This window comes from Mustela nigripes, chromosome 12, assembly GCF_022355385.1.
Source record: "Mustela nigripes isolate SB6536 chromosome 12, MUSNIG.SB6536, whole genome shotgun sequence".
Lineage (NCBI taxonomy): Eukaryota > Metazoa > Chordata > Mammalia > Carnivora > Mustelidae > Mustela > Mustela nigripes.
In genome coordinates this window covers 32,867,211-32,888,385 of record NC_081568.1, presented here as the reverse complement: position 1 = coordinate 32,888,385, position 21,175 = coordinate 32,867,211, and the positions used below count along the sequence as shown (strand labels likewise).

Here is a 21,175-nt window from a genome sequence, read left to right as displayed (position 1 = left end):
TCATCATACCAACAGAAGAGGGGACTCTTGCACTAAGAAATCTAAAAAGCCACCAAACTTCCTTTCCTCCTTACAATTGTTATTGCTGGCATAGGAAAATGTAAGATATACCAAAATTAACAGAAAAAGGAAGACATCATCCATACTAAAGATCTTGTATTAGAAAACCAAAATATGGAAAGAGAAACATTTCAGATGATGAAAATGATTCCCCCTAAAACAACCACAAAGCACAGAAAAATATGTCATTTAAATTAAAAATCCCTGGGGCACCTGGGTGGCTCAGTGGGTTAAAACCTCTGCCTTCAGCTCAGGTCGTGATCCCAGGGTCCCAGGCTCAAGCCCCACATCGGGCTCTCTGCTCAGCAGGAAGACTGCTTCCCAACCACCCCCACCTGCCTCTCTTCCTATTTGTGATCTCTATCTGTCAAATAAATAAATAAAATCTTAAAAAAAATTAAAAATCCTTAAACACGTATTTGGTGATGTGAAAAAACTCAAAGAATATATTTAAAAGTGCAAAATAAAAATTAACATAAAAATAAGAAGCTGTAAAATGAGAGTCGACTGAACTCAGGAACAAAACTGAAAATAAAGAAAAAAAAATCAACAAAACAGACACAAAATTGGAAGACATTCAAGTAACAACACATTAGACTGAGAATATAATATGGGACATAAGCAAAAATCAGAACAAAAAATAATTTAAATAAAATAAAGAGCAAGGTAAAAAGGATCAGCAAGAAAATAATAGAAAAGGGGAAAAAATCTAAATAAGGAAATGGTTATTAATGCAGGTATTAGCACAAAGATAACCTAAGAACAAAAACAAACACAGAACATGTAAATACATATTTTATATATAACATATAATATTCAAAGTATTAAGATAAGGAACATAAAAATATACAAACATAGAAAAAGAAATGCAACAAATACATAACACACAGTAAATATATAAATATTACTTAAATATATAATAATAATATCAATAAATAAAAATGAATTTAACTCACCTATTAAATAAAAAACATTTTCATATTGGCTCATGTAGCAAAACCTAACTGTTAAATAAACCGACCCACTTAAATTGATTCGGAAAAGCTAGACTTGGTAAATACAAGTGAAAAAGAAATACCAGCATTCCATGGCTTGGAAATATTATATTAGACAAAAAGTTTACTTTGTAATACAGTGAAGAAGTAATGGCTACGAACACATATTCACCATAAAATGCAGTAACTTCCTTAACAAATTACAAATTACAGAAAACACAAGAAAAAACAGATAGTCTTCTACCAACGCTCAAAGAATATGAAGGCAAACATACTTCCAATGAAAGAAAAATAAACAGTAAAAAGTCATCATACTATATAGTAAAAATGAACTAATACTGAAAATCAAGGGGAAAATGAGACATGAGAAGTCTTCATAGTGCAAAATAATGATCAATTTAGTTTAGCTACTGTGAATAGAAAAAAAGGCTAGAAATCTTCTGATAAATGAACACAGATCTGAGAAATCGTAAGGCGTTAAAAACCACTAAGAATTTTGCTTGCTTTCAGATAGCATGTAGGTCACAAAGATTGTTACTGCAACAAGAATACACAGAATAAAAGGAAAATTATACTTTAGGCCATCAAAGATGGTACAAAAAGTCTAAATAAATTCCAAGGATAAATGGGCTCTTTTGGTGACCAAAGAGCTGTTGCTTTTATAGAACCAAATGCCTAGTCTGGGTGTTGTGTGTGGAATATCACACCTGTCTCAAGAAGATAGATTTTGCTGGGATAAGAAAAAGACCACTGAAGCTTTTAATGACAATATGATTGCTATACTAGATTGCAAACTCCAAATGTGAACTCCAAATGTGAAAAAAGTAGAACAACTCCAAATGTGAAAATAAATTGTTGAGCCCCTGACAGGAATTCTGACAAAAGACAGAGAGCAGGGTGGTTCAGTGGGTTAAGCCTCTGCCTTCGGCTCAGGTCATGATCCCAGGGTCCTGGGATTGAGCCCTACATGGGGCTCTCTGCTCAGCAGGGAGCCTGCTTCCCTCTCTCTCTCTACCTGCCTCTCTGCCTACTTGTGATAAATAAAAGAATAATAAATAAATAAATAAATAAAATCTTAAAAAAAAAAAATGTTGAGAGAGAGAGCAGATCTGAAAAGCAAAAAAAATGTCCTGATTTTGTTGAGGACAACTGCAGCCACTAGAGAGGAAAAAGGGAGTCTCAGAAAAGAAAAAGCCAGGAAAGGGATCACTGAATTCTCTGTCTATATCTTTGATTGAACTTTGTGTGAAAAACCAACTCAAGTTGCTCACTTAAATATAAAGATAAACTGTTGCTCAAGGAACAGAGTTTGCAATTTACGTCTAACCATGATAACTGTTTAAACAAAAGAAAAAAAAGTCACACACTGGAGAAAAATAGCAGAAGCCAGACCATAACTTAACATTTATATTTTTCAGAACACAAAATTCTGCAAGATACAAAAAAAGAAAAGAAAATGACTCTCATTACTTTAATTTTTTAAAAAAAGGACAATAATAACAAAACTGAAACAAACACTTCCAAATTTGGAATAAGCAAACAAGGATTTTATTTTATTTTATTTTTTAAAGATTTTATTCATTTTTGAGATAAAGAATGGGAGATAAAGCACAAGCTGGCGGTGAGGGGAGGGTGGTGCAGAGGGAGAGGGAGAAGCAGACTCCCCGCTGAGCATGGACTCAGGACCCTGCAATCATGACCTAAGCAGAAGGCAGATGCTTAACCAACTGAGCCACCCAGGTGCCTCAGCAGACAACGATATTAAAGCAGCTGTTACAACCGTTCTCAGCGATATACAGGAATGTATGGCCTCAGTGAAAAAAAAAAAGAACAAAAAATCTGAGAAGAAAAATACAATTTTAAAAGACAACCAAAAGGAAATTACAGAACCAATACAATAATAAATTATAAAAATTCACAAGACTGATTTAACAAAATATAAAGAGTTTGAAACCTTAAGATTAATCAATTGAAATGATCCAAACTGAAGAACAGAAAGAAAAATAAATGCAAAGCCTCAGAGACAGCTTATAATAACAAATGGTGTAAACCATGTTGTTACACAATACAGACCCAGAGAGCAAGAAAGAATAGGGAAGAAAATACATTTGAAGAAATAATGACCCCAAATCTCACAAACTTGGTAAATGACATGAATTTCAATATTCAATAAGTTAGTAACTCCCGAGCTAGATAATTATAAACAAGGTCTTCCAAGACACACTGTAGTTAAACCATTGAAAACCAAGATAAAAAGTAAATTTGAAAGAAGAGAGAAAAAATGGTCCATTATATACAAAAGAATAAAGATGTAATTGGTGAGTTACTTCTTACCAGAAATTACAGAGGCTAGAAGAAAACAAAAGAACATCTTGAAAGTGATGAACAAGTAAAATTGTCAACCCAGGATTTTATATATCTTAAAAAAATAAAAGACCACATTTATTATTTTGTAATATGTTTCTTTTTAACTTCTCTTTAATATATATGAACTGTTTCAGCAAAAACTATAACTGTTGTCTGAGATTTATAATATATAGCAGTATACTACACTTAACAGCTATAATAAAGAGTGGTTTGAAGAATAATGAAATCTACACAGTTACAACATTTGTACTTATTACACAAATGAGTACAAGGTTAACTATAAGAAAACTTTCAAAACCTATGGAAATATGTTGCAATCACTACAGCAACCTCTAAAAAATGAGGAGACATGCTAAAAAACACTAATAGAAAAACTTAAATCAATTTCCAAAAAACAATGAAACATCCAAAATAGAAAGAAGAGAGAAACAACAATAGTGAAGAGGGGATAAACAAGTAATAAAATGGTAGATCTGAAGCCAATCATATCAATAATAACATTAAAAGTAAATGATCTAAACATTCTAACTAAAATGTAGGTATATTACCAGAATGGAAAAGAAAAAGGCAAAATGTGCTATATTCTATCTATAAGAGATAAATTAAAACATAAAGACAGATTTAGGTTAAATGGATATATCAGGAGATCAGTATTTTTTTAAACATCGAAGGGGTGATATTAATGTTAGAGAATGAATTTTACAACAATGAGTATTATCAGCAAAAAGGACATATTATTAATGAGAGATAAGAGTTAACTAATCAGAAAAATATAAGTCATCTATGTATGTGCACCTAAAAACATCATCAAAACACATTAAGCAAAAGTTGACAGTTAAAAAATAGGCAATTCTACATAAAGATTTTAATGTCTATTGGTAATTGATAAAACTACTAGAAAAAAATCAGTATGGGGCAACTGGCTGGCTGAGGTTACCCTTGATTTTGGGTTCGTGGGTTCAAGCCCCATGTTGGGTGTAGAGATTACTTAAAAATAAAATCTTTAAAAAAATCATATAGCCAATATAGAATATCTGAACATTATCAATTACTTTTACCTAATAGATAGCTATAAAATATTTCACCTAACAACTACAGAATATAAACTCTTTCAAGTGCATGTGGCATATTTACCAGAATAGATCATAGCTTGGGCTAGAAAGTAACGTTCAACAAATTTGAAGATTGAAATTTTTTAAATGTTCTCTGATAAAAAGAGACATTGAATCAGGTATCAATAACAATAAAACATATAGCTAACAGATTAAACAACACTAATACAACAATACTAAATAATCCATGGATTGAAAAGTAATCTCAAGGGGTTAGAAAATATTTTAACTGCATAATAATAAATACGTAATATTTCAAAATGCTTACATGAAACTAAAGAGGGCTTAGGAGGAAATCAATAGCTTTAAATGATTATTTTTAAAAAATAAAGGAACAGTGACACCTGGGTGGCTCAGTCAGTTAAGCGCCTGACTCTTGATCTCAGCTCAGGTCTTGATCTCAGGGTTGTGAATTAAAGCCTTGTGCTGGGCTCCTCACTAGGGATGGAGCCTACTTAAAATAATTAATTAATGTTTTGAAAAAAGAATAGAATCGATTATCTAAATTTCTACCTTAAAGAACTAGAAAAGAGAAAATTGAATAAAAATTCAAAACAAATTTTAAAGCAGGAAGGAATATTAGAATATTAATCAATGAAATATAGAATAAATCAGCAAATCCAAAAGTTGGGTTTTTTTTTTAGAATAATAAAATCAATAAAACTTAAGTTAGACTGGTCAAGAAGAAAAAAGATATAAATTACCAATATCAGGAATGAACAAGATGACGTACTACAAATATTAAAAAGAAAATAGGGAGACCTACTTTTGGCATAATAACATGAGTGGTTCTGTGGAATGGCTCCCTAGAGAAACTGGAGAAACTTATTAAAAAACAAAACAAAACAAAACAAAACAAATTTAAAGTCTCCATAAATGGTCCCAAAGCATACAGAAAATGAAGAAATATTTTCAAAAAAAAAAAAATCTACTAAAACTCAGTAAGAACATCAAGTGTCTGGGATTTGAACCAAGATTCACTCACTCCATCCTTCCTTCAAATCAGCAAGTTATCAACTAAACTGGGGCAGACAAGGAAGAAGAACCATAATACCTCCCTAAGTGAGAGAAGTATCTTCCCAGGAGGGAGATGGTCAGCATTTTCCATCCTGCCCCCAACTACATGTTGCTGAAGCCAAGTTCTGAATGAGTGTACCCAGGTGTAGGAACTCCCTTTTTTGGAGCAGCACCCACTCATGGATTGTAGGCTGTATCTTAGTACTACTAAACTTTTTTTTTTAACTCTAACTCTAATCCTAACCCAAATACTGTGCTCTTATTATAATGTTAAAATCCCTCAGTTCTAATGAGACAGGAAAGGAATATAACATTTCCTCTGCAATTTGTGAGGAGAAGGTCTTATGATCATGTCTTATGGAATGTTTTCTCTACGACTGTGGAATAGAAGTTGGCTTTAAAATGTTATGAACTTTTGGGATGCCTGGGTGGCTCAGTTGGTTAAGCCGTTGCCTTTGGCTCAGGTCATGATCCCAGGATCCTGGGATCGAATCCCAAAACAGACTCCTTCTCAGCAGGGAGTCTGCTTCTCCCTCTGCCTCTGCCTGCCGCTCTGCGTGCTTGTGCTCTCTCTTTCTCTGACAAATAAATAAAATAAAATAAAATAAAAAATCTTATGAACTTTTGGTTATGTAAAATAGCAAAAACTTCCAGGAAAATTATTTTCACTGAATTGGTATTAAATAGGATATAAAGTTAATTTCTGCTGTTTCACGGGGAAAAAAAAAAAAAAAAAACAGAAGCTGTATGACCATAACAATAAGTGCAATTCCAATGAATATTCCAGTCTTTAAGCAGTATATTTATTAAAAATAGATAAAAACTTCTTTTTGATAACCAGTTAGGGACCCTTGAGAAGAACCTATAGAAAGCTTAGCAAATTTGCTATTCTCCACCAGGGCAACCTTTGAACTGAAACTAGAAATCACAAAGAATGAGAGAAGTACAAACTTGTTCTTCACAGAATTTAATATTTTAAAAAAGAAAATATAAACGTCATAAAAAAAAGTCTTAAAAGTTTCATTCAGGGGCTAAATGCTAGCACTGAAACTTTTCTCTTGTAATTGATTTAAGGTAAAAAATAAAAGTTATGTAAAAAACACAGCAGTTACAGCTGTCCCAATATAAAGCCCACCTGCAAAAAGGCAGGACAAAATTAGCTGAGCAGATATCCACATCATGACCTTAGTAACAAATTTCAAGTGGTTTCAGTTCCCAAGGTCTAAAAGAAGGCTCATCTTGCATGCTTAGATTCTACTTCTTCAAGAATCCACTGAATGCCATTCAAAAAACCAGTTAGAGTTTCAGCCTCTGTATCCTGGACCTATGAGCAGATAAGAGAAACCACTGTAAGAAACTGAGCCCAAAATCTTATTATTAAAAGAAACGTTTTTCTAGATACTAAAAAAAGAACAGGATTTTTAAAATCCTAATAAACTTTGGGTGAGTCATTTGTTTTGTTTTCTAGAGAACTTAGATTAAAAAAATGATCTTCTACTTATAATTATTACCAATATGAGGCTTATTCCTTATCTTGGAATTCAGTTTTGGGAAGGGGAAGAATTATCATTTCTATGACTTATTTGTATGTATTAGAAAAAAAAAATTGCTCTAAACGATCCACTTTGAAAACTAAAACATTTTTAAATGAACTCAGCTAGTCAGCTGATAAATGTGATATTCAGTATTGCAAAAATGTACATTTTAAGACTGACACTCTTCCTAGCCTACTACTTAGGAAGGTACACCTTTATTAGTAGCTTTCCAACTGTGGTCCAAAGAGTCTTCAGGATTCCACAGGAGGTATATGGGAAGGAAGGAAGAAAATCCTTTAACTTATTAAGCATAATCATTTCCAATTTTTTTTCCTTTATTTTACTTAGGGGCTTCATGTAAGGTTTCGTTTAAGAAAAGGATTCCATGATTAAAGTAAAATTTGGAAAGCAAGAAAAAATAAGATGAAATTTTTATTTCTGATGACCCTTAAAGCATATTTTAATGCTGAAAAAAAGTGATACTGGTATCTTAAAAAAAAAAAAATCTCCAAATGCTATCTCACTATATCTATGATAGAAGAGATAAGTAGTGAGCAAATGATAGGTGAAACATTGATACCAAACAATAGTCTCCCACTGATTAAGTTATTAGGATCAACTGTAGAATGCTATTTCATTAAAGAGAATGAGTAGAAAAGAATAAAATCAAATAGAGAACAGTGAAAAAAATAAAATAAGATTTTCCTCACCAGAGAAGATAGGACCTTACCATCCATGGGTGGTTTAGATGATTTAGATGCAGCTCATGAGCCAAATAAAAACAGGGCATTCTTTTTACATTTGCTTGAGAAATACAAGATAAAACCAGCATAGGTCTTCCTGAAGATCCAAAAGCTGGATCTGTCATTGCCATAATACGAGAAAATTCATCTTGCCATTCATGTCCTAGAGAATGTAGTCAAAACCCTTAATTTACATTACTTATAAGGATTTTAAAAATAAAACAAATTTAAAAACAAAACAAGGAAATAAAAATATTACCAGGATCCAAACATAACAAACTGTCCCTATTGTTGTTCATTTACAGCTCTTCATTTACTGATCTATCATAAAATTACATTAGGTAGCCTTCAAGGATAGGCATTTCAGTGAAATTAGAGAAAAAAAAAAGTCTCAGTACCATTCAGATGTCTCCATATTTTAAAGGCAAAAATACATTGATATAGGTATTTTCCTCTCATACATTTTATAGCTATCACCACCCTTTCCTTGAAAGACTAGTTTAAACAATTTAAACACAGACTTGGATCTAGCACTATTATTCAAACTAACAATCTCTGGCTTTCATTGGACTATGTAAAATCAGTGATATTGTGAGGTAGTCAAAATTCTAAAGGACCCCCAATGACTCACACCCTTGTATAATATATGAATCTAGAGGGGATGAATCTAGAATCAGTGATGAAATATCATTGCCATGAGTAGGCTACATTATAAGACACAGCTAACTTCAAGAATGAGTGATCATCATCAGTGATGCTGACCTAATCAGGTAGGCTCTTAAAGAGATGAGGTTCTCCTGGTGAGAAAGATTCTCCATTGTGGATTTGAAGACAAGAGGGAGTCACAAGGCAAGAAATGAAGGTATCTTCTAAAAGATGATATCAGCCCCTGCTGACGGTTGGCAGGAAAACAGTAACCTCCTTCCTACAATAGTATGGAACTGAATTCAGCCAATAACTTCAGTGAGTTAGAAAGAAGATTTTTTCCCAGGAGCCACCAGAAAGTGCTGCAACCCATCTGACCCTGATTTCAACTTGTGAGGCCCCAAGCTGGAAACCCAGCCATACTGTGCTGATTTCTGACACACAGAACTATGAGCTATCAGTGTTGAGAACTATGAACTATGAGTGTTGTTTCAAGCCACTAGATTGGAGGAAATTTGTTATATATTAACAGAAAATGAATAAATATTTAATGTCATTATCAACAGGTTGCGTTTAAATCTAATCATAACCTCTTAGATTTTGACTTGTCCCATCTGTTCTTTGTTCCTTTATCCCCCTCTTTGGACTGATATTTCTAATAGTTCCATTTTACCTTCACTAATGGCTTATTTAATTGTACCTCTCTCACACTTTTTTTAGTGGTTACTCAAGGATTTACAATGTACATTTTTAACTTCTAGTGGTCTACCTCTAGATAGTATTACACAACTTCATGTACTGGAGAACCTTATATCAATTTAACTCCATTTGTCCCCTTCCATTTGTCTATATTGGTATCATATACCTTACTTAAAAGAATCATATGCCCACAATACAGTCTTACTATTTTTCCTTTATATATTATAAAAAAAATTTAAATTAGGAACAAAAAATCTTATCTATAGCTACATTGCTTCCCTCCCAGGGCTCTTTTTTTTTTTTTAATAAAGATCCATTTTTCCATCTGGTATCATGTTCTTCTGCCTTGAAGAGCTTTCTTTAATATTTCTTGTAATATAAATCTGCTGATATTTAACTTTCTCAGGTTTTTTCTGAAAGTCTTGATTTTACCTTCATTTTGAAAGATATCTCTGGATACAAGATTTTCCCCACTTTGCAACACTGTAAAGATTTCCCTTAACTGCCTTCAGCAATTCTTTTAGGAATTCTCTGTCCTTATCTTTGGCCCTGTCTATATATGATTCCTTTTGCTTTGGCTGTCTTCAAGATAATCTCTTTATTGTTGGTTTTCATCAGGTTGGCTCTAATGGACCTAGATTTATTTCTTATTTATGTATTATTATTTTTTAAAATTTATTTGGAATCCTCTGAGCATCCTGTCATCTTTCAGTAATTTTGAAATAATTTTGGTCATTATTGGTCCCAAAATTTCTTTTTCCTTGTTCTCTTTCTTCATATTTTGGGACTCCAATTACACATGAGTTAGACCAGGTATTGTCATACTATGGTCTATGGATCTATTTTATATAAATACTTTTTTTAAACATCCATGCCTATTCATTTATAAATTGTCTATGGCTACTTTTGCACTCTAACAGCAGAACTGGGTAACTGTGAGAGATCATATAGATCATTATATGACTAATCTCATATAGAGATAGAAATCTCATATAGAGATCATTATATGCCTAAAATATTTACTATATGGACTCTTAAGAGAAAGTCTACTGATCCCTGAGTTGGGAACCCCTGATGGGTTCCCCCAGTTCTTGGATGCTCTGTTCCTCACTCCTACTCTTTTTTTTCTGTGTTTTACTTTGGATAATTTTAGTTTATCTTCAGATTCACCAAAGGTTTCTTTTGCTGATAAATCCACTATGTAAAGTGTTTACCTCCTATATTTTCATATTTAGCATTCCCATTTTACTTTTTCACAGCATCTTTCTCTGTGCTGAAAATCCCTATCTATTCACACATATTTTCCATCTTTTCCACTAGATCCTTTAACATATTAATCATAGTTATTTTAATGTCCCTTTCTGTGAGTGCCAACATCTGATATCATATCTCTGGATATGGTTCCACTGATTGCTTTATCTCTTGAAATGGGTCATTTCATTTTGATTTTTTTGTCTTATAATTTTTAATTTAATGCTAAATGTTTTATGTAGAAGAACATAAAAGGTAAAAGAATATATATCCAGAAATGGGCATGCTTTTCCTGTTAGACCACTAACGCTGTGGGTTGATTCCAACTAGTCATTAGTTGAGCTGGACTTAGCTTTTGTTGCTCTGGTTAACTTCAGTGCACTACAAACTTTAAATCCCTTCAGCAATGTTGCTACGTTGTTCTGAGTGGGAACAATATATTACATATTCATGCCTTAACTTATTCACAAAAGATTTGGGAGAAAAATTATAATACTTGTCTGTGGCCCAATAATATTCTGATGTGATGCCTATATAGCATCGTGAAGGGCAATTATTCAGAATATGTGGACTGTTCTTAACTATTCTACTTAATTAACACTTCATCCCACCTTTCTCTTGACTATCTGGGTAATTAAAACAAAGCTAAAATTTTCCAGTTATCTACATGAATTATTTGAATAGAGCTAGAAACATACAAAACATCAATAACAAGTGCAGAAGCATACAACAAAGAAATACTATGTACTTATAAAACTTTGATATGCATCAGAATTTTTTAGGTTAAAAAAAAAAAAGAATGCCCAAGAGACAACCCAAATCTATGAATTATAATCCATCAGAATAGGAATCAGCAGCTGTTTTTAACAAGCTCTCCAGGTGGGTGATTCTAATGCACATTAAGGTTTGAGAACTCATTATTAGCAATGAGAAATGAAAAAGTTGGAAAATGAGTCTTAGTCTTGATGATAAATAGTAGCTGTTAATGATGCAGCTGCTACTGATATGATGATACAGAAAGGAATGCTATAAGCTTATCTGTTCTTTGTTCTTTATCCATAGAATAAACTGAGGTCATAGAATCACATTTATTAAATTAACCATCATGCTTTTAAGAAGCCACAGTAAAGCCTAAAAATGTATTTTCTTATTTGCTTTGCAAAAACGGTTTCTTAAAAAGAAAATAAAATAATGCTTACTTTTATGAGCTTCAGCATTTGCAACATAGATGAATCCATCAACAACTTCACACACCTTCTGAATTTGTGGAATTACACTATACCGGCTTCCTTGTTGATCATCTCCTTCATTCTGTACACTGAACATCTTGTTAACTGCACTTGTATGCTCTTCTCTTGCTCTATCTCTTTCCTTTCTATAAGAAAAATGTAAATATAAAGCATAAAAACTAAGCAGGCTCCACCTTCCCCATAAAGTACCCAAGTCCTGATGCCCCAGGTTGGCCACCACATAGGCAGCCTTACCTAGTAGTTGAATATAGTATCAGGATGTTGAATTTATGTTGGTTGCTCAACTGAAAACTGACTCCAGATCCAATACCTAAAGAAGAAAATTATAGTTATCAAAACAAGTCATTAATAAATACAGAAAAAGATCACACTGAAAAAAAATTACCCAGTGCAAGCAAAAAAAGCAACCAAAAAGCCCATGACAAATTACATATAGCTTTGGAATAAAATGAAATGTTCATGTTGAAGAAAATGTGCTGTATGCAATTTTAATTTACATGGTAATAAAAATATGGATAAAGAACATTGTTCTTTATCAACATTGTTACTTGTCCTTGTTTCTTAACCTTCTCCCTTCTTTGGTTGTGTTAACACCTGGGCCTCTTCTCTTCTTACCTCATGAAAAGATCTTTCTCCCATGGCTCTACTTCTTTTTGCTATACAAATGCCCCTGTAGTTCTGTCCATCCTCAATCCCTCCTTTTAGTCTAAATTACCATACCCTCAACTAGACTTTTGCAATCACTTCTAACTAGTCTCCCACATCCATTTTTTTATCCCTACTGTCCATTCTTCTGACAGCAACTGGAGAGATGGCTTAAAAATGCCTATCTCATTATGTCTCTTTCCTTCAAAGCCATTGCTCTTCAAAAACAATATAACCTTACCTCTACTTTAGGACAACTCCACTTTTCACACCTTTAATCCCCGCATCATAACCAATCTAGTTGTTTAAATTAACCTGTCATGCCATCTTATGTCACCATTCCAGGTTAACCCATACCCAGAAATCTTGGTGGCTGAGACTGCAAGCATGGCCCTAGTCCCCTGGCCACAAGGTTTGGTGCACAAACTCTCCAAAGAGATCAAAGAAAAATTTTCTACTGTTTTCTCTTTGTTTTCATCAGTTTAATTTCCAGACATTACCTTCTTAACACAGCTAACCACAACCCAATACTATCTCTATGCTGTTCTGTACCACACTGCCAACAACCCATTCCCCCTTCTTCCTTGATCTCGCAGGGTTTGAGGCATAATTAGATTGGCATCTATAAACAATCATTTCTGCTGCTGTCTAGAGAATAAAATTGACAATTCATGATTAGCAAATTTCTCCATATCCTCAACCTCTTCTTGAGTCTTCTACCCCATGGCCTTACCTGAACTGGCCTACCCTTAGGGGCTGCTTCTCTTGAAGTACATCTCAAGTAACAAAACTGCTTCTTCTCACACATGTCAGGGTAAAGATGTGGAGTCAATGTTCTCTTTACTCCTCACTGCCATGTCTGGTTACTCACCAACCTTCTTCAAAACTCCATCTCTGAGATACACTATTCAGATGCAATACCATCTCCCTTTTCTCAAACTCATCATTTATGAATCTCCTTTTGATAACCTCTTCCACCAAACATTCACTGAAGATTTTACACCTGGTTCACAATCTTCCTCTCCATCCTCAGAAACTTCCAAGTCCATGTGGACACCATGAGATTCCCAAATCTTGATTCCTAACCCAGATCTTTCTCTTGAGATCTGGATGCATAGAGTAATCCAGTTATTGTTCATTTAGTCATCAAATCTATATTGAGTGCCTACTACATGCCTGAGTTCAAACACACAGCTAAGAACAAAGCTGGTAAGACTCCTGCCCTAATGGAGCTTCCATTCAAGTGGACTGCGGACAGCAGGCATCTCCATTTATATATCCCAGAGTTATCAAAGTCAGCATATTCCAAAGAGCATCTGTCCTTCTTCCTATAAAGATCCCTCAAAAAACTTTCTCTTCCTCCTCCTTATCCTAGTGAATGGTACTATCATCCAATATGAAAACCACATCAGAAATAACACTCATACATATTCAGTCAATGCTATCCTTCATGTTTTTACAATATTATGGTGCTTTCTTAACAGGTCTCCATGTTTTATAGCCTCTTCTAATCATTTTTCCACTCAGGAGCCAGATCTTTCTAAAATGTAATCTTGATCATCTCACTGCTCTGTTTAAAATCTTTCAACAGCTCCCAAATGCTTAAGCAGGGAATACACATATCTTCTCATCCAGCCCACTCTAGACACTGAGATCTACTTCAAACGTGTAATATGTATCCAGAGCTCTGTGCTTTTAGAAATGTAGTTTTCACTGCTCAGAATACTTGTGTCCCTTTTTTTCTAATAGCCTACTTTAACTCATCATAATGACTCAAATAAGGCATCATATTCAACAAAGAGCCTTCTTGGAGCCTTATCTTTCTACTCAGGAGCTAATTACACCATATTCTAATTACCTATATACTTGTCTTTGTCTTTATCAAGACCAAGTGTCTTCAGGGCAGATAAAAAAAAATTTTTTTTTAAGATTTTTATTTATTTATTTGAGAGAGAGACAGTGAGAGAGAGCATGAGCGAGGAGAAGGTCAGAGGGAGAAGCAGACTCCCCATGGAGCTGGGAGCCCGATGCGGGACTCGATCCCAGGACTCCAGGATCATGACCTGAGCTGAAGGCAGTCGTCCAACCAACTGAGCCACCCAGGTGTCCCGGGCAGATAAAAATTTTTGATGTTTGTTTCAAATAGCTACACCTCTAGCATCTAATAGGTGCTCTCAATAAATGAATAAGCAAAGCATAAGCTAGATTATAGTATTATTTATACTTCTATTTCCTGCTTGCCAACTAACTATATGATTATTGTTTTCACAGAAAGAAGAGAAAGGTGTTAATTTAGCTCTTTTTAAAAATTCCACTACATATCAAAGTACTTTGCACATAGTAGATGGGTTTTTGCCATCAACATTCTTTTAAAATGTGGTAACTACTGTACAAACATCCCGATAACATATATTTTACTTGCACATAATCTTATATTCTAGATTACACAAATCTGAGGAAATAAGAGGAAGCTCATCTCTGATAAAAAGTAAATCAACCCTTTCAGTCCACTGGGACCTGGGGAGGAGGAGTGCCTATTCACCAAAATACTATAATTCATTACATCAATGAGTTAATTAAAAATTTCTTTTAAGATTAGTGTCAAGATCAAAGTGTTTTAACTATTATATGCTACAGATTAACATGAAAATTACCATCAATCTGCCTCTGAGGCAAACCAGCTGTTGGGCAAAGTTCCTCAGAAGACATCAAGCTCAACACCAAAGATGTATTCAGTTCTTCCAAACCTGGTCCAAACATAGCAAATCGTGGTTCATTCTGAATGATCAGTGAGTGTAAAAATGATGTGACAGCTCCATACATAGGACGACTAGATTTCAAGGATCTTCTTGTATATGGACAGCACATTTTATAGCTGCATAAAATTGTCACAATTAGAAAATAAACACAGAAAAAAACATAGCCAGTTATTCATTCAACAATAGTTTATTGAGAACCCGCTAGACACATTATATTATGGTATTGTACAATACAATAATTATATAGTTCCAGTCCTCATGGAGGGAAGTGGAGAACAGATACATTATACGTGTATGCTGGATGCCATCACATGAAAAAGCAAAGGCACTCTGGGAGTAGAAGTGGTCCAAATGTTAAGGAAGTCTTCCCCAGGAAATGGCTACTTACTTTCTAATTTTTCATTTAGATTTTCTCATGGAACACTTGGTCTAACACTTGTTTCAGTCGTAAAAATTCACTACACAGAGCAGCGTTTCTCAGTCCGGAGAGATTTTGCCTCCCCACCCCAAGAGAGCATTCATTTGGCAATGTCTGCAGTCATTTCTGCTATTATGACTAGGGGTCATTGTGTGGTGTGCTACTGGCATCTAGTGGACAGGGGTCAAGAATGCTGCTAAACATCCTACAGTGCACAGCACAATTGATCTGAACACTTGATCTAAAATGTCAATAGTACCAAGACTGAGAAACCCTACAATAACCTATAAGGATACTTATCATAAATGTCTTTAGAGGTTAAAAAAAAAAGATAGAAATTAGTAATGCCACCAATAGAACCAAATTTCTTAAGTACTCCTATTAACAGCCTCCAATGTAACAGTTTAGTAAGTGTTAAATATACAGGGAGGCTCTACTGTTCCTTAAAGATAACCTAGCAAACTCAGAATCATGTGAAAAAAAAAAACAAAACTAACCAACAGTTTCTTTCAATAGCTATAAATTTCTAAATTACCAATTCTACATGTTATCAAAAGTTAGAACACAGTAACTGAATCAAAATAAAACCTAAAGCCCTTTGACTACATCATGGTGGTTAAGACAATTACTGACCTAACAAGACAATGATCTTTATTTAGGAAACTTGTAATTCAAGAAGAAAAAAAAAATCAATTTTTGAGGCTAGGTAGATCTGACCACTTTATTTATATACTATGAACCTACATTTTTTCATCTGCATTATTTGAACAATAACAATTAACCCAGGGTTGTAAGGAACAAATTAATTTATATTATTTAAGAAACAAAACAATGAACAAAGAAAAAAGCAGACAAAAAAAGAAACTGGTGGTTGGCAGAGGGGAGGTTGGTGGCGGGGTGATATAAAAGGGGATTAAGAGTACATTTAAAAATGATGAGCACTGAGAAATGCATAGAATTGTTGAATCATTATATTGTATATCTGAAACTAATATAACACTGTTAATTATACTTCAATAAAAGATACTTTATATGATCACAAATGTTAGTTACTATGATTATTTCTATTCCCAGGGAAAAGCTGGTTCCACAGCATGATATACTTGATGCTATGGTTGGTTGTGGGACAATGTAGAAGTAACAACCAGCAAGTGAGAGGACAATAGTACTTACTGAAATTATATATAACATATCATATACATTTTAATCAAGTAGTCTTATAAGACTTGGCATTTAGATTAGAATAAAGAAAGATCTGAATAACTCAAATAAAATATGAAAAAAAATCCTAAATACAGCAGAGCAAAAACAGTTCTTATCTAAAACATAAATACTTTTTAAATTTTATTTACAATGCCTTAAATGTGGGGCCCTCAATAAAGTAGGTTATATCCAGATCCAATGACATTATATATTTTTAAGGTGGCATGACAGGGTTCCAATCTGAATAGTCCCTTATAAGCTATATAACTAGGTAAATCCATAACCATTCTGAACCTCAATTCCACATCTATAACACAAGGGTAATACTTTCTTATTGGGTGATGGCTAAATAACTAAACATACATAAAGCATCCCTCATAGAATTCAATACACTATAGTTGCTCAACATTAATTCTCTCAGCTACATGATATTTAAAAGTGTCAATGCTTCTGGGTTAACAAAATCTTAGTTTCCAGAATCTTGAGAATGGTTTTCTTCCCTGTGAAAGAACTGGTGTCTGATCACTGATCATTTGTTTTTTGGATACAGCAAAGTATTCACTATTTAACAAAATGACAAGTGTTCTAAAGATGATGAAAACTTTAAGAAATGTTTTACTTCTTGGCATATGAACTGTCTACAATTATTCAAATAACTACCATAGGTAAATAACAAAATGTGAAAACTGAAAGGGTCATATGAAGGAATTTAAGTTAATACCCAACTTTTACAAACACAACCAAATTCCATGAAATGTATTATTGGCAGAACCAAGACTAATTTAGACTATTAACTTGCACCACAGGCAAATTTAGTAGCTTCTTTTTAATGCATAAAACTAGATACTTACACTGCCATGTAGTCAAAAAATGCACCGTCAGTGACCTCAGATATAGGCTTTTTTAAGATTTCTAGATCTGGAAGAGACTTCCAGTCAACAGAAGACCAGGAAGGAAGATCCCGCAGAAGAAAATACCTCCACAGAATTGGATCTCGTACAGTTTCATTCCAATAATGGCTTGTACTTCCCAATTGACACAGATCATGAGGTGAAAGAAATGACAAAATATATAGCTGTACGTCAATCTGAAATAGAAACGGCAAATAGGTAAAAGGGAGGAAAAAACGTAGCTTAAAAATTTTCTGATAATTATAAACAAATAATTATTTTATTATACTGGGAATCCAAAGGTCAACTGGACAGCCCATCTTTTTAATAATTATATCTATCATGATGAATTACAAAACAATTATACTAGATAACCGAAGATCAATTTAACAGTATTTTTAGTAATTAAATCTATAATGCTGAAGTGATTTTCCTGCCATCAGAAGAGAAACGTATCTGAACATTTAATTGTTGACACACTGAAACGTTCATGAAAGACCAATCATTGCTCTGGAATTTCAAGCAAAATAAAGAGGTCCTTTAATTTCTCATAGAATTTTGCTACTACATTACCTGAACCAACCATTTAAGGAAACAATCTAGTCTTCAAAATAAAACTTCTATCAAAGCACTTCTGATTTTGTCATTAGTTCTAATCAAAGAGTAAATCTGCCATCTCACTTTCTCCATCAAATCAGTATTTCAAAGAACTTCTACAAAAGGGAGAAGCTTGGAGGCGTCCTTAGCCTGCAGTTTTTAATTTCTGATAGACGTCAGAGGGAGGGAGGTGTCAACGGTCCAGCCGAGATACAGAATTTGTGTAATGCCTAAGAATTGATCCTCGCTCCCATTTTCCCATCTGCCTGAAAAGTTGAACAGTAAGTGGTGTGGATAAATCTTGTGGTCTCTTGTAACTTGAGGCACGACTTCGTCCTGGTCAGTTACGAGTGAGTTCTGTTAACTTGAACTGCGCGGTAAGGGACCAGCCTCGATCTCCCGGCGGTGTTCGGTTTCACCTCAGGTGAAAGACGCCGAGCACCCAGCGACCGAAGGCTTTCCCCAGGCTAACCAGTCTGTAGTCATCTCCTCCCATTTCCTTAACCCGACGTTCGGGGTGTTCTAGGGCCAAAACTTGGTTTGGGGGGTGGAAGGCTTGGGCGGACCTGGCCGGTTACCTGGGCGTTTCGCTGCGACCTTCGGTCCGGCTGCGGAGCACCAAAGGTCAACGCCTCAGCATTTCTGGTCAACTGTTGCTCCCGGGTGACGACACTGCCCGGAACGGCCTCGCGCCAGACACAGACTTCAGCGCGGTGATGCCTCCCGAGGCCGCCAGTGCGGAACGCCCCTCCCGGCCCGGCCCCTAGGTCCTCCGCGGCCGGTGGCCGCCACTCACCGGCAGCCGCGTCAGGGTACTGGCCTCCTCATCCGCCTCCTCTTGAGAGGCTCTCGGCGCTGCCCTCTCCTTGCCCACCGACTGCCAGAAGTTCCTCCAGCCGCTGAGGATGGCGGCCTCTAGACGGCCCCAGTCGCTGTGGTGTGGCTGAGGGGAGCTGCCTCCGCTGCGTGGCTCGCTTCCCGCCATGGCCGCCGGCGTCGCACGTGACGCGCCGCAGGGTCACGCACGCTCCCGGCTCCGGGCGGCCGGCCTCCCGTCTCGCGCCTCCCTCTTTCCACGTCTGCCCGAGGCCGGCCTCGGCACCGGAGAGGGCACGGAGGTGTGGCCCAATCAGTTGTGGCGTCTCCAGCCGAGCTCGAACCTCGCGCCAAGAGCTTAATCCAGGCTTCAACCTCGCGAGCCGCGCTACATTCACGTGCAGTCTCTCCCCGCTTTATAACTTCCCCCAGAGACGCTCTCTCTGTCTGCGACCCATTTCCACTTAGTCTGGGTCTAGGTGGCCCCTACTTATTCCATAGCTGGCCCTCCTTCGCTACCGTAGGCTTAAAAGCCGGTTGCTTCCTTCTCAGCACTGCTGTGCTGGGTGTGCTGGTTTTTTATTGGTTTTCGGTCTCCGATTTACTGTTAGTTTTCCTGCGGATTAGCAAAAATGGAACATGGAGGTGACCAAGCGCCCAATCACGAGAAACCTCATGCCAAGGCGAGGAGCCTATATTTTCTCTATAAAATTTTAGGTACATTTAAAAATCCTGAAGGTAGGCAGGCATCCCATAAAAGGGCAGCAAAATAGGGCTAGAATAAGAGGAGAAGCCAGATATGGTACCGTTAAAATCCTAGTTGTTTTTGTTAATCTGTCAGAACAGCTCTCCATTTTACTTACTTTGTCCAGCCTTACTTTGAAAGGGTTTTAAGAAACTATACTATAGCCCACATTAAAAGATAGTAAAAACAAAAACTCAATTGAGTAAGATCAAACTGGCTTTATTGAACAATTCATGAATCTGGAAGCATCCCATCCAGCAAATGGAAAGGAACTGCAGGACAAGGAAGGTTTTTTAAAGATAGAGGTGCGTGGGTAGCACAGTGGTTAAGGGTCCTATTCTTGGTTTGGGCTGAAGTTGTGAAGGCAGAGTCCTAATCTCAGGCTCAGTGCTGCGCGAGTCCGCTTGGGTTTCTTTCTCCCTCCCCCTCTCCTTCTCCCACACTCTCTCATCCCTTAAATAAGTAAATACATCTTTTTTAAACAATTGAAAATAAAGGCAGAAAATGGGGGCACCTGTCTGGTTCAGTTGGTGGAGAATGTAACTTTTGATGTCAGGGTTGTTCAGCTCCATGTTGGGTGTAGAAGTTACTTAAAAAAAATGAAGTCTTTAAAGGCAGAAAGGAATGGGGAAAAGGAATTATTGACAAAAAGTACACTACTGTAGACAAAGCCATCCTAGTGCTAACCAGGAATTCCATGTTGAAGGTTACTTTTTTGGGGTGCCTAGGTGGGTCAGTTGACTAAGATTGGAACTACTGATTTCAGTTCAGGTCTTTATCTCGGGGTCTTGGGGTTGGGCTCCATGTTGGCCATGGGGCCTACCTAAGAGAGAGAGAAAAAAAAAGGTTGCTTTCCTGAGGGGTCTGAAACTGCAGTTAGGTTGGATATGAAGTATTGGTTTGCTGAAGTGAGAGCCTTAAAATAAGTGATTGCATTTGGGGCCTGTGGGTTTTCTTTCCAACAAAGGCAACCTATTATTTGGAACTGGATATAGTCTCTACTGGTAAGATGGACACAAATACTTATTTAGTATTATGTGTCATTCATTTTTAAATAGATTACTTCAATCTAATCCAAAGAATACTCTGCTCAAACACTAGAGCTCTGTCCCCTAAAGGAATATTTCATTCTGAAGTTATAAATATAAAAACTTTTAAGTCTCTAGGATCATTCAATAAAGGGCAAGACAGCATTATCTGTTACAACATGCAACAAGAAAAATACATTCAAAATAATCCAGGGGCTTTAAAATTCCATTTTTGAGAACAGAAATAATAGATCTCTACATAATCTGGTTTAAACTGTCAACCAGTAGTTGCTTACAATATCCAGATCTGCAATTATCCTTTCTTTTTGTGAAGATATCAAATATGGAAATTCCAAATTTCACAATCAACCTACCATTGTGTTATCTTAATCGTCAAAAT

At 35.6% G+C, this 21,175-nt stretch overlaps 1 protein-coding gene across 2 annotated transcripts; it reads right to left on the bottom strand.

Moving 5' to 3' along the window:
- Nucleotides 1–5,113: 5,113 nt before the first annotated feature.
- FBXO4 (F-box protein 4) lies at nucleotides 5,114–19,301 on the bottom strand. 2 transcript variants are annotated; one of them, XM_059417065.1, is made up of 7 exons: nucleotides 18,983–19,301; nucleotides 17,551–17,786; nucleotides 14,974–15,194; nucleotides 11,909–11,984; nucleotides 11,624–11,799; nucleotides 7,797–7,992; nucleotides 5,114–6,875 (listed from the first exon to the last, which is right to left on the bottom strand). In XM_059417065.1, exons 1-7 carry the CDS (start codon nucleotides 19,169–19,171, stop codon nucleotides 6,848–6,850), a joined length of 1,122 nt encoding a protein of 373 aa, XP_059273048.1. In that variant the 5' UTR covers nucleotides 19,172–19,301; the 3' UTR covers nucleotides 5,114–6,847. The 2 variants fall into 2 exon arrangements, with proteins under 2 accessions (XP_059273048.1, XP_059273047.1); XM_059417064.1 differs by having other exon boundaries at nucleotides 7,817–7,992; nucleotides 18,983–19,294.
- Nucleotides 19,302–21,175: the final 1,874 nt, after the last annotated feature.

Bases quoted from the DNA above. Each gene is read 5' to 3' on its own strand.
- FBXO4 (XM_059417064.1), bottom strand. From the start codon at position 19,171: ATGGCGGGAAGCGAGCCACGCAGCGGAGGCAGCTCCCCTCAGCCACAC. The intron at 17,787-18,982 runs GTGAGTGGCGGC...TTTCTATTTCAG, and splicing joins GTACCCTGACGCGGCTGCCG to ATTGACGTACAGCTATATAT. The intron at 15,195-17,550 runs GTAAGTATCTAG...AATTTTATGCAG, and splicing joins TTTTTTGACTACATGGCAGT to CTATAAAATGTGCTGTCCAT.